The 14,536-nt window shown below is 35.0% G+C and overlaps 1 protein-coding gene across 7 annotated transcripts in view; it reads right to left on the bottom strand.

The window, feature by feature from the left end:
* NBEA (neurobeachin) overlaps positions 1-14,536 on the bottom strand; it is a 691,423-nt gene that overhangs the window by 478,203 nt on the left and 198,684 nt on the right. For all 7 annotated transcript variants that reach the window (XM_047078787.1, XM_047078803.1, XM_047078809.1 and 4 more), the window contains 4 exons: positions 6,097-6,178; positions 5,052-5,175; positions 4,027-4,219; positions 1,215-2,231 (listed from right to left, as the gene is read on the bottom strand). In XM_047078787.1, coding sequence (XP_046934743.1) covers positions 1,215-2,231; positions 4,027-4,219; positions 5,052-5,175; positions 6,097-6,178 — 1,416 coding nt within the window. The remainder of the gene's footprint in view (positions 1-1,214; positions 2,232-4,026; positions 4,220-5,051; positions 5,176-6,096; positions 6,179-14,536) is intronic.

Here is a 14,536-nt window from a genome sequence, read left to right as displayed (position 1 = left end):
AAGCCTAGCGATTATTATGCTCAATAAACAACGCACTATGCTTTCCTTTCATTTAAATCTTCACCTAACTCAATATCCCCACTCCCTTCCAATTACCATGGTAGTACAACCACCACAAAAATAGAAGCTGGCAGTTAACAGAGAAAAAATAAAAATAGCTTTCCCACACACAGAATCCATGTTTTGTTTGTTTGTTGTGGTTTCTTCCCCACACGGAATATGTAAGGATTGTTATTAGAGTACAAAGACACCAGAAAGGTATGGTTTACTCTTTATAATACAATTCTAATGGAAACATGTTAACCTTATCTTTGATGATATGAAACAGTGAGTGGAAAACCCAGAGAACAACCAAAAACCCAAATCACTAATGGTAAAAGTATTCTTCAGTTCTTAATCATAAGGTAATTTAGCCTGGAAAATAAGGAAGTGGTCTTAAAACTCAAAGCTCCACAATTAAAATTCATATCAGAAAACATCATCTATTTTTAGCTTTACTCTGGTGAGGCCAGAAATGCAGCACTAACATTTCCTCACCACTAGGCCTAAGAATCTTTAATTTTCTCATAACCACGACTCCTAGCCACATCGTTGTAAAGAAAATTTTCACTGCTAATAAGTCCAAATTTTCTCAGCCATACTACCTACCTCACAGGGTGGCTGTGAGGATTAAATCTGAAAACATATAGCACAGTGCCTGGAACATAGTAGGCACTTGATAAATAACAGTTCCCTTTTCCCTTCCCTTTCATTTCATTTATCAGTTCAATCTGGGCTCCAAGTCCTCTTTGCTATAATCCACAGAACGGGGCTGGGCCTGAAGCTTAAAAGGTTAAAATTAATCAAGTATTCAGAATGAAGATCTTGAGTACAAAATGTGTAAATTTAGTCACAGAGTCACAAAATAGGGGAACGGGTAGAGCCCTTCCAGGTCATATTTTAATCTGGTACAAACACTTGTACTGTATAAGGAAATTCAGGCCCAGAGAGGCCCAACAAAGGTACACAGACACAATGTGGTGGAGTTGGAAATATAATTCAGATATTTTAAATTTCTTTTGTATGTATACTACCATAACACGTGATTCCCGAAGTTACTATAATGCCATAATTAAGTATAAACATGATGTGACTGTTCGGAAATTACTCTGCCGTAGTGCTAACAACTCAGGATCTGTCCAATGCATTTTTAGAACTCATGTAGGATAACTCACTTGCGTTGTAGCAGTGGTCTGGATTTTTCGAATTTCCTTTCCTGATTCTTTGCCATCGTCAGATCTCTCAGTATCTGAAATTATACTTCCTGCATCAATATTTGGTACAATTTTGCTACCAGATGACTCGGTTTCCAGAGTGGTAGCAGTCATTTCAGCATACTCTAACCCTTTAGAGGATGACGCTAAGTCTCTTTCAGAAATACTGCTCATTCCATCAGATGTTGTATGGATTTTGAACTCTTTTTCTTCTATGATACTTGATGTACAACTTAAGTCTACACTACCAGTCATATGAGCAAGCAATCCAAGGTCATCACTAACACCAAGATGTACTTGTGTGTCCTGAATATTTGGAATAATGTGATTGCTAGAAAGTTCAGGAAGAAGTTTCTCCTCCTGTTTAGGTATTTTATCGAAGAGAAATGACGTACTACTATTCGGAAGTTCATCCTTCTCATCTGCTAGTGTTATCAATGGACCATTATCCTTTTCTTCATTTTTTTTAATGATACCAACACTTCCATGTACATTGTTCTGGAGTTTCTCAACAGCAGCACTATATACATTATCCAATAAAGATTCAACCTCCACAAGGGCACCATTCTCTCCACCTACTAACGTCTCTGGTGATAAATCCATATCATCAAGCTTTACTTCGGTGGCTTCTACTTTCTCTGCTTTTATATCAACCAAAAGATCATGCACTTCCACATGCACACCACCTCCCGGTCTATCTGAATTTCCAAGAATACCATCTGACACTTTTGTCGACATGAGCAAGTCTCTAGTGTCTGTGCTGACAGGGTAATCTGTCTCACTTTCCGGGCTCTGGCTTTGTGAGAGATCTTCCATCTCTCGGATTTCCATTCCACCTTTCGCTCCTGTTGTCTGTGACGAAAGACCAGAGATGGTGCTCACATTCCCTTTTTTTCCCTTTTTAATGTTTTCCTCCTCTTGTCTCTGATATTCTTCATACATTTTGGCTAGGTATTCTTTATGTGCTTCATAAGTGACCTTAGGAATAAGCAAAGAAAACATTAAGGCATTTCATATACATACCAAGGAGAAAAAAATACAAGTAAAGTTATGTTAATAGCGAAAATGGTATCAAAATTATGATTTCAAATGTAGCACATATTAATCTTAAGATAAGTTTCATTAAGTAATTGGAAGTAATCGTCAAAAATAGTTACATATGACTTATTTTATATACGTGTGTGTGTGTGTGTGTGTGTGTGTATGTGTGTGTGTTATATATATACAATGTCCAAAAACAGTTAAGTAAACTAGCAACATTAAAGTTTTAAGTGAAGTAATCTTTTCTTTTAGGTTGAGTATTTCAATGTTACTCTAACCTAATATGCCAGTTGAATTCCTACATATTTGAGTTCAGCTAACACAGAAAATTGGCTAATAATATATATAATATCCAAAGTATTACCATATCAGTTTTCACCATCTATTATTCATGTGTGCCTACTTCCAATTGAGATTTTTAAAAATCACACGTATCTATAAATATGTACATTTTTAAACTGTTAAAACATCACAAATTTATCTTTATATAGACTAATGGGTTACTTTACATGGCTTGTTTAAGAATAATTATGAAATATATTTTTTCATAAAACATGAAATATTTTTCTTATCAAGTAGTATTTTAAAATTTGTTAATGATAAAAGGTGCCAATACATTATAAAATGTAAGTTTTAACAGAAATAAAAGCTCTTCTAAAATTGAAAATAATAAAGTTCAAAATCTTTCCTTATAGGCACATATGATATTGACCTAAATGACAACAGGATTTTAGGTTGAGAGGGATCTTCCTTTGGAGATTATGTTGATACAAAAATTCCTTTATTTTACAGAAGAGGAAATCAAGCCCTAAAAGTGGAAGCTGGCAAAGTATAGCCCATGAATCAAACGTGCTTATCACCTGTTTTAGTAAGTAAAGTTATACAAGAACACAGCCATGTTCATTTTTTATACGTTTCCTATGGCTATTTTCACACCACATGGCAGAGTTAAATAGCTGCTTCAGAGGCTGGCTGTACAGTCCCCAAGACCTAAAATATTTACTATCTGTACAGGTTAAAAAAACATTAAAAAGAACATTTTTCTAACCCCTGCACAAAAGGACTATACAAATTTCCTGAAGTCACAAAACTGAATTGTGGCACAGACTGGATTAAAAGCCAAACTTCTGACACCCACGCTTTTTCTAGGACACCACATAATGAGAAATCTTGACTCTGATTTTTCCAGAATCTAATGTGTACATAAATGTGCATGTTAACTCACTACTTTCTCTCACCAAAGATCAGGTAACATTTAAAATACAGATATATAGATTCTTAGAATTAAAAAGGAAAGATAATGCAATTAAAAATGCCACTAAACTTAAACCCTTATTCATGATTCACTTGGAAATAAAGGCAATTTCTCATTACTTTTCAGAAAGTATTTTTCAGCATGTATTTCATGAAATATTCTTTTAAGAACCAGTAGGTATGTTTAAGGTAAAAGAACTATTGGCTTAGACTCGAGCTATAAAACGTATGTGGGGTTACGTCTGGGGTCTAAAATCCCTGGTTCATAAACATGGGGTTTCAGTGAAATGATCTATAAAATATTTCAAGCTCTAACAGTGTTACAGAATAGAGAGAAAAAACCAAAAACAGTAAAGAAAGCGGAGATAAAGGAATCGGCCATAATGTAAAATGCCCACAAGATGGCACCAGATGCGTGTTTATAGCCATTGAATCCACAGCTGAAACCCTGATGATCTAAAGTGCTACATCTCCTTACCTTGGAATGAGCTATTGAGAGTGTATCAACCCAGACTCTCCATCCTCCCCATTCATATTTTATTGCATGATACAACAGAATCCGGAAGATATTGTAGACCATCTCGGTAATCTTCTGTTCCTCAGAATTTTTAGGATTGATATAGCCAAGAGAAAACATCCAATCCTGCCACACTGAACACTGCAATAAGCATCTAGTGGGTTAAAAAAACAAACAAACAAAAAAAACCCACCTCATTAAAAATACCTGAATTATATTAGAATTTACTATTTTTAAATTTAGATAAAGAGTGAAAATATGATCTGACCTAGGTAAAGCAAGATGCACAGTCATTCTGCACATTCTATATTCTATACCTGGAATGATTTTCTCCCATTTTTCTACCTGGAAAAATCCAAATTATCATTTCAAATTGGTTTCCTAACTCTCCCAGTCAGATTTAGTTATCGTTTCTCTACTTCCTCATCACCTGTAGCACTCACAACGCACTTAATACATTACATATTAATCACTCTTTTCTTGTTATCTTCCCCATTAAATTGTGCCAAGACTGAACACGGAGACGATCTGTGTGCAGCACAGTGCTTGATACATACCAGACATGCAATACATATTTGTTGAAGACTCAGGAAGCACCCACAGCCTTAGACTGTACCCCATGTCTTAACTAACTTAAAAATGCATCACAATAATCAGTTATCAGACAGAAACTGAGAAAAGCAGAGATGAATATGAGCAACTCGAACACAATTACAACACACAGGTATCACCAGAAGGAATGGTGCATCTTAAATATGTGTACTCATATCCACAATTAAAATATAATGCCCACATGATCAAATAAAAACATAAAAGTAAGTATAATGAACGTACATTAGATCAAAGAAACATAAAATGCCTTTTCGGAGAATTACAAGTATTTAGCAACATGGGAAAGTTTTGAAAAACTTTTTGAAAGAGACTAAAAATAAAGGAGAGAAACTAATTATGGAATAAAGCTTTGTTATAGTATTGAAATTGCTTACCTTCTATTTTCACGACTGTTACTGAAAAGTTTTATCATGTCAGATAAAAATAAACGACGAACTTCCATCAGTTCGGCACTTGGTGTAGAGTTTTTTAACAAAGTTGCCACCACCTTAAGAATCACTGTAAATATGCACACAAAAAAGTCAAGATTTACAACTGCATATCTTCCACTCAAAAACCTTTACTCATTTTCAGCTTAGCCCTATGGTAGGTGAGTTAGAAGTATTATGAACTATGGTAAACACCATAATGATTAAGGTGGTTAGGAAAAGTTTCGATTTAGTTTCACATGTTATCATGTCATTACTGCATTAACATAAAGAATTGCCATTTGGATAGCTAAAGAAAATAAATGAAAAGAAGAAATAACAAGTGTTGGTGAGGATGTGGAGAAAAGGGAACTCTCCTGCACTGTTGGTAAGAATGTAATTTGGTGCAGCCACTGTGAAAAACAGTATGAAGGGTCTTCAACAATTAAAAATAGAATTACCATTATGATTCAGTAATTCCACTACTGGGTATTGACCCAAAGCAAACAAAAAACTAAATCTAAAAGATATATGCACCTCTATGTTCAGTGCAACATAATTTATAATAGCCAAGACATGGACGCAACCTAAGTGTCCATCGGCAGGTAAACAGCTAAAGAAGATGTGGTATTTACACACACTAGGATATTAGTTGTAAAATGAGATCTTGCCTTTTGCAACAATATGCATGGACCTAGAGAGTACTATGCTAAGAGAAATAAGTTAGAGGGAGAAAGTCAAATACCATGATTTGACTTACATGTGGAATCTAAACAAACAAACAAACCAAAAAACCCCACAAATACACTCAGAACTAGAGAACTGCTGGTTGTCAAATGAGAGGGAGGTAGGGAGATGGGCAAACAAGATAGGTGAAAGGAATTAAGAATTACATACTTCCAGTTACACAGTAGATAAGTCACAGGGATATATATATATATCCTATGCTGTAGGTATAGCATGTGTATATATATATATATATTTTTTTTTTTTTTAATTGCTATTTGCTCACTTGGATTCTGAATTTTCACTGTAGAATCTGGCTCTGGATGTGGTTTGTGTACAACTTGAGTACATACTTGCTCTGTCAAGATCTGAAAGATGAAGAATTTGAATTTCACTTAATAAATAATTTAAATCATAATTTAAAAATATAGATATACAAAGAATGCAAAAAATGTCAATTCTGTCAAAATCAAATGAAACTCTCTTCTAAGGGTCCTCTAGTCATTCTGAAATTTCTAAACTCTTTAATTCTTCAGTTTTCAAATTTTGTTTATTATGGATAAAGACAAAAACAAACCAGTATTGACAGAAGGAAAGATTAATTAGGGAATCCAAGAATTACTCTGTTTGAAATACCCTTACACTGTACATCCTTAGCAAACTTATGGTGTATAAACATTTGACTCTTATGTCATTAATTTTAAAAAACTTAGAAAGCAAGGCAATAAAAAAAAAAATAATGTCTGAGCCTGGGTCTCAACTTCAAAATGAAGTGTGATAAAGGAAAAGTCTTCATTAGAAATGTGGCTCTTTGTCATTTACTAATGAATTTTTCTTTAAACTTATTTTTTCAAGTAACAAAAAAAAACGACAAGAAATTAACCAAATAAAGAAAAAAACAGAATTCTAAAACATTTTCTAATTTTTTCCACTAAAATTTAGCAGTCTCTATGAGTGTTGGATTCTTGCACATCTTTTTCACTGTTATATTCCTAGCAATCAGCACAATGCCTGACACACTGCCAATATTCAAACATTTGTTAAATTTAAGAATGGATAACTGAATTATATATAAATAATGGACATATGGCTGTTCACTGTATTTTAGGCTTTAGCCTGTGTATACCTATTCTTGCATGAGTATGGTCCAATGAGACTATACTTAATAAGAATATAATTTTATATTACTGATTTAATTTCCTGTTTAAATTAATATGCTAAGTTCTGAATGAAACGTTCAGTTCAGCCTACAGTAAGGTACAATATCTATGGAGAAACCATAAAAGTTAGTTGAGAGCCTAGTTGTACTTAGCCATTATTATGAAAGTTGAGGATGGGGAAAGGGAATTAATTACAAGCCAGAAATGATCCCTTCTGATTAGAAAAAGACCATGATATCCAGTATAGGCACTTTTCTGACCTTCTACTCAGAAATGAGAAAGAAGAAGAAAAAGGAGATAAAGATAGAAAACTGACTTATGTATATTAGGAATGTTTATCAAAAAGGTATTGCCTTGAAATTAAAACTAACCTACCGTTACTAAAATGATAAATACAGGGTTTAAGAACCTCTCTCCTTCACTCCTATAATTGTGTTTAAACCAAACACTTTGTTGTTGAAACTGAACAGTGCCTCAGGATTTTCTGAACACTGCACTACAGACATGCACTACTAATCAGATGGAGCAGACACATGGGACAAAAATTTCTTTGCAAATCCTAGGAATTTGAAAATACCAAAGAACATTCAGTGGTTTTGTATGCATACAAGAAGTTTTCACACCAGTTTGCCCAAAAAAGCCCTGGTGTGGCCCTACAGCCCAGTGGACCACATCCCTAAAATTCTGGTTACAAACAGATTAAAAATAACTGTAGACAAGCTTGGGAAAGATCAGGCCACACTCTTCCATGATGAAGATTAGTTAAAACCGTCTCACCCCAAAAATAAGAAACCTCATTGCAAAGAAAATAATATTTATCCCCAAAAATCTACAATTTTATATTGTCCTTTTTAAGTCTGTATTTAATCTTCTAACAAGGAGGATAATAATGGTCTTGCCTACCTAATAAACTTGCTAGGAAGATCAAAGAAGGCTCTATATGTGAAAGTGTTTTGAAAACTATAACATATTCAAGTATGAGTTTAATTACAAAAACATATTTAGAAACAACCCAGCATGTACTTATTAAGAACCATTTATGTGCCCACACTCTGCTACATAGTTAGAATGAGAAACATAGATGCTAGGTGGAACTATTATTTCAAGAATCAATTAATTGTCGGGGCGCCTGGGTGGCGCAGTCGGTTGAGCGTCCAACTTCAGCCAGGTCATGATCTCGCGGTCCGGGAGTTCGAGCCCCGTGTCAGGCTCTGGGCTGATGGCTGAGAGCCTGGAGCCTGTTTCTGATTCTGTGTCTCCCTCTCTCTCTGCCCCTCGCCCGTTCATGCTCTGTCTCTCTCTGTCCCAAAAATAAATAAACGTTGAAAAAAAAATTAAAAAAAAAAAAAAGAATCAATTAATTGTCGAGACAGGCATAAATACATGTTCCTTTTTTTAATGTTTATTTATTTTTGATAGACAGAACACAAGGGGCAGGGGGTGGGGGAGAAGAAAGAGTGGGAAACACAAAAATCTGAAGCAGACTCCAGGCTCTGAGCTGTCAGCACAGAGCCCAACGCAGAGCTCGAACCCACGAACCATGCGATATGACCTGAGTTGAAGTCAGAAGCTTAACCAACTGAGCCACCCAGGCACCCCAAGAATCTATATGAGTTTTTAAAAGAGGGAGAGAAATAATGAGATATAAATAAGGAGAGATGAATATAGATATAAACATTGTAATGAAAGGACTTGACTCAAGATGGGCCATGAGAGTTTGACTTGTATTGATTACAGAAACGCATAGGAAGCTAACCCCAGCCCCTACAAAACCAAAATTGTAGGAAGGGTTCAGAGCCAGATACGGACATGAAATCCAATATGTATTAAGCCTTAGAGCACATCTCAATTCATAGCCACATTTTAAGAATTCCATAGCCACCTGTGACTAGTGGCTAATCATTTTGGACAGGGCTGAGGAACAATAATGAATTATAAGCATGGAAGTAACTTGATAAATATGTATTTAGATACACAGATCTGAGCCTAGCATTATACATTTAAATTCTATTTTATAAATGGAATTATCTCACAACTCATGGGTCACAGAAAGAGTTTAGGCTTAAGCAGGTGCTGTTAAAGCTTCCTCTCTGACCTACTCACTCCCCAGCTTCATCATGTATAAATCATTTTAGATAGTAGGCTCAATTTCTAAGACAAAAGTAGTACTAGGCTATTTCTTAAAATGGCAAACTATTGACCCCACCGTTACACCCAATTGCCACTGTAAGTATCTGGGGTTGGAGAATCTTCGTATCTTTATAATTTGAACAAGCTGTATTACTTTTTTCACTTAGTTTCTTTATCTGTGAAAAGAATATTTGAACAAGATATTTAACATACTGTCCACCTATGAGAGTCTATAATTTTGAGAAAAGGATTTCATTTTTATAAGTTTTTTTTTTAATTTTTTTTTTCAACGTTTATTTATTTTTTTGGGGGGGACAGAGAGAGACAGAGCATGAACGGGCTAGGGGCAGAGAGAGAGGGAGACACAGAATCAGAAACAGGCTCCAGGCTCTGAGCCATCAGCCCAGAGCCTGACGCGGGGCTCGAACTCACGGACCACGAGATCGTGACCTGGCTGAAGTCGGACGCTTAACCGACTGCGCCACCCAGGCGCCCCTCATTTTTATAAGTTTTAAGCATGCTACCACCTTGTAAAAATTTTGTGTTCAGAAACTGTTATACCCTAACAGAAAAAGATAAAGTAACCAAAATACATATATACACATTTTTATTTAAACAAAACAAAACAGGGGCGCCTGGGTGGCGCAGTCGGTTAAGCGTCCGACTTCAGCCAGGTCACGATCTCACGGTCCGTGAGTTCGAGCCCCGCGTCAGGCTCTGGGTTGATGGCTCGGAGCCTGGAGCCTGTTTCCGATTCTGTGTCTCCCTCTCTCTCTGCCCCTCCCCCGTTCATGCTCTGTCTCTCTCTGTCCCAAAAATAAATTTAAAAAGTTGAAAAAAAAAATAAACAAAACAAAACAGAACAAAACAAAACTTGTGATGAGCACTGGGTGCATGAATCACTAAATTCTACTCTTGAAACTAGTATTACACTGTATGTTAATTAAATGGAATTTAAATAAAAACTTGAAACTAAAAAAAAACCAGTTCATTATTTCTGTAAGACATTGAGCTCTTCAGATGAGAAGTTCCCACACTTGGCTGCCTCTGTCTACATTAATATTTAACTGAATTATAGGAACAATATTTAAAGAGAAATAGTAAACCCAAACCTATGAGGTAAAATTAATATCCCAATACTTAATACAGTAAATAATCAGATAGTGTTGTTAAGATCTATATCAAACAGAACAATCTAGTTTTGTGCTTACAAGACATATTTTAAAATCTAACAAATTATATTTTTAAGTATGTTTGAGAGTCCTAACAAGTATTAAGAAAATATAATTATCCATAATTTAGAGATGGAATAAAAAAAAGCAAAACTAAAGCAAATCAACTTAAGATACAAATTTTGCAAATAATGTAACTCTCAGAAAGTATTCAAATAAAAATAATTTTGAGTTATTTCAAAGAGGAGTTCACTAAAGCCTACTTCTTAGCATAGGACCTATAAGAATAAATTCACCTCAGAAAACTAAGAGACAGGGATATTTCCTTAATAATTTTAAAAAATTTTCAGAATAACTGAGATAGATCTTCACATCTTTTATACAATGGTATCTGCTATATCCTGCCAAAAGGTCTTAGTTACTTTGTCCTTTAATATTTGTTATTTATTCTATTATAGGCATTACCAGACTTAGAATTTTTTTAAAAGAGAGATTTCTTTGTTTTTTTAAGTTTATTTATTTATTTTTTTTGAGAGAGAGAAAGTGAGCACAAGCAGGGGGGGAGCAGAGAGAGAGGGGGACAGAAGATTTGAAGTGGGCTCTGTGCTGACAGCAGAGAGCCCGATGTGAGTGAGGCTCGAACTCGTGAACTGTATCATGACCTAAGCCAAAGTCTGACAGTTAACCAACTGAGCCACCCAGGTACCCCAGATTTAGAATTTTAAAGATGACAGTGACATAGTCCTTATCTTAACTGGCCTTCCAAAAACTTTAAAAAAACCTCATATGCTAAAATATCATTACCAAGATCATAGGCTTCACATAGTTCTTGATTATTTCTGTGCTTCATTTTATACTTTCCTACAGTTGTAGTGATATTGATTTTGATACATTGTTTGGGGTGAAGTTAATTTCCCCAAACCAAAATGGAAATGAAGGTAAAAGAGCTTTCAAACTGAAGATTATCAACCAAATCATTCTTGCCAGGGATGTGGGCCCTGTTCGATGCTTACTCACAAGGATAATCAAAGTCAAGCTGCAGGTTTTGAGGCTGAGTTTTCTGGTTACAGTTAAATTTCACTTACTGTGTTAATGAGAATTAAGTTCAAACCTGTCACATGAGTTTTAATTTTCTGTTACCTGATGCTACCTTCCAAAACGGTGCAGTCTTTTAACTTTGGTAATCTAGAATTAGTCATCCACCATCCTGCAGTCTAATAACATAATATGGCTTGTTAGTGGTACTAAAGCTTATGCTAAGACCCCTTCTACTTTTTTATGGGATCAACAGTGCAACCCAATCATATCATAACCATCTTTCTTTTTTGACTTTTTGTATACTTATGTTAAGTTTTCCTTTTTTTTTTTTTAATTTTTTTTAACGTTTTACTTATTTTTGAGACAGAGAGAGACAGAGGATGAACGGGGGAGGGTCAGAGAGAGGGAGACACAGAATCTGAAACAGGCTCCAGGCTCTGAGCTGTCAGCACAGAGCCCGAAGCGGGGCTCGAACTCACGGACCGTGAGATCGTGACCTGAGCCGAAGTCGGCCGCTTAACCGACTGAGCCACCCAGGCGCCCCAAGTTTTCCTTTTTTAGAGTATAATTAACTTAGTCCATCTTTCCAATTAACCATGATTATTATTCTACTTTAAAAGCATATATTACAGCCAAATTGGTCAGAGACCTTGTAAGTTAGTTCCTTTATCTGCAGCATCCAATATCCAGTATCAGAAGATCGAAACTTATCCATAGTTTCTCCACCTAAGACACGGAATCAGCAACAACTTGGCTTTTTTAGTGTAGAATATCATTAGAGACTAAAATCTGGATACTAAGAGAGTGCATATGAGTATAGATGGTAGGTAAAAATACTGCTGCATTTGCTATTGAGCCACTTTTCAAGAAAACTAATAGAAATACATATGTTCTTACTTTAAGGTTAAGTACCTAATGATTTTTCAGATTCAACATAATATATTATTATGCTACATTCTTATTTTAATATAAAGTTTCACTAACTACAAAGACATTCTACTCTTGACACTAATTGGTTAAAACAAGCAGAGGGTTAGAAATTCATGTAGGCAAAAAATGATTTAAAAAACATGTATAGACATCATCAACCAGAGAAGGATTAGTCTAAAAAAACCAAGATAGAAACACAAATAGAAAGAGCTCTAATATGATATTGTAGCACAGTTTTGATTAAGAGGACTTTCATGTTGTCCACCAAAGGTAGATTCTGACATTTTTTACCTTATGCACATACATTATGGAATCTGCCTATCTTATGGCCATTTATTATTAATGGTGAGACACAGAAAAAAAATTGTTAAACTTATGATTCTGTTTGTTTAAAAAGGCAACAACAACAAAAAAATCTAGTTTCATAGGGTTGTTGTAAGACTCTGAGATAATGTACGAAAAGTACTTACACCAAAGTGACTGTCACAGGAAATACACCCTCCAAAACAGTTACTATTATTAGGGAAATATAATATCAGAATCAAGATGATTTGTATACGGTAGGCTTTTCTATTATTAATGCTTATTCAGTTTTGTAGGTCAAATATTGGAGCAATACTAAAAAAAAAAAAACACTACGGTAATACCCAGTGTTCTGGACGATAAGCATTTACAAATCATGTAATTAGATGAATGAATAACACAAAGTTGTAATATTAGGCTTAAAAATGAAAGAAACAAAGCAGTCAAAGGAGTTTTTTAATTTACTCTTAAATTTAATGCTGATAAGATAAAACGGAAAAAAAAAGATGAAATAAAACAGCTGAAAGTAATGTTACAGACCTGAGGCCAAAATACTATCCAGGATACCATCTGCTTTTGTAAACAGATATAAAATAAAACAGATACAATACAGTTTTATTGGCCAGCGCACCCATTTGTCTCACAGTGTCTACAAGTGCTTCTGAGCCACAACTGCAAAGCTGAGTAGTCCCACAGACACCATAAAGCCTGCCGCTAGAGACTGAATGTTTGTGTCTCCACTAATTCTCATCTTGCAAACCAATCCCCGGTGTCATGGTATTAAGAGGTGTGGAGCCTTTTAGAAGGTGTTTAGGGCTTGGGAACCCTCATGAAGGTCAGACTATGACCCTTTATAAAAGAAATCTAAGAACTCCCTTGACATTACTGCCATGGGAGGACACAGTGAAAAGATGGTTTATAAACCATGAAGTGAGTCCTCACCAAACACCAAATCCGCCAGTGCCTGGATATTGGACTTGCCAGCCTCCCAAACCGTGAGATACAAATTTCCGTTGTTTATAAGCCACCTGGTCTGTGGTATTCTGTTACAGCAGTCTAGACAAACTAAGACTACCACAAAGCCTATAAATATCTATCATCTGGCCCTTTACCAGAAAACTTTGCCCTCCCAACTATGATGAACATTTTATAATAAAAATATTTGCAGTATGTTGTTAAGCGCAAAAAGGAGAACCCAAAGCTATGGGAAGGATGATATTTCATGAGTTTTTTGTATGTGTGTCTGTATGTGTATGTGAGCTGACAAAAAACTTTATATATAATTCAGTACTGATGGAGACACCAGAAGTAAATTTTTTTTGGTGTTTTCCTGTATTTTCCAAAACTCTATAATGAATGCATATTAATTCTGATATCAGATTAAAATGTACTTTTTAATAAAAACGACAAAAGAGTAGAGAGATATTTCTCTGTTACAGCAGAGAGAGAATTTTATCTTTGTAGCAAAATTTTTACAGAAAGGTAGATAGAAAACTATTTTAGGATTTGTGGGTCATATGGTCTCTCACAACTCAACCTTGTCATTATGGTTTGAAATCACTCATAGACTAAGTGAATAAACGTGACTACCTTCCAATAAAACTTTATTTACAAATATGAAATTTGAATTTCATAAAATTATACATCACAAAATATTCTTCTTTTATTCTGGTCATTTAAAAATGTAAAAACTATCCTCTACTTGTGGGCCACCCAAAACTAGAATTGAGATATACTGTGGCTTAGATGAAACAAATGTAGTTATTAGAGGAGTCTGAATTTGTTCCATATGAATTTAAAATTGTAGTACAATTCCATTAAGAATTTTAGCATTTGCCCTCAATGTCTCTCACTTCATTTTTTTACTCTTGTGGAGAAATCTGCAATGATGCTATTTTTTATTTTCTGCCTACTATTTTTCTGAGTGAAGGATGTTATTACAAGTGTTTAATCTATTAGCGTCAATGTATAGTAGTGTCCTTGTGTAACAGAT

Source organism: Lynx rufus, unplaced genomic scaffold (assembly GCF_022079265.1).
Source record: "Lynx rufus isolate CCGP_SWC_20201006 ecotype Redwood Valley unplaced genomic scaffold, mLynRuf1.p SCAF_1, whole genome shotgun sequence".
NCBI lineage: Eukaryota > Metazoa > Chordata > Mammalia > Carnivora > Felidae > Lynx > Lynx rufus.
This window is presented reverse-complemented; position numbering and strand designations above follow the sequence as displayed.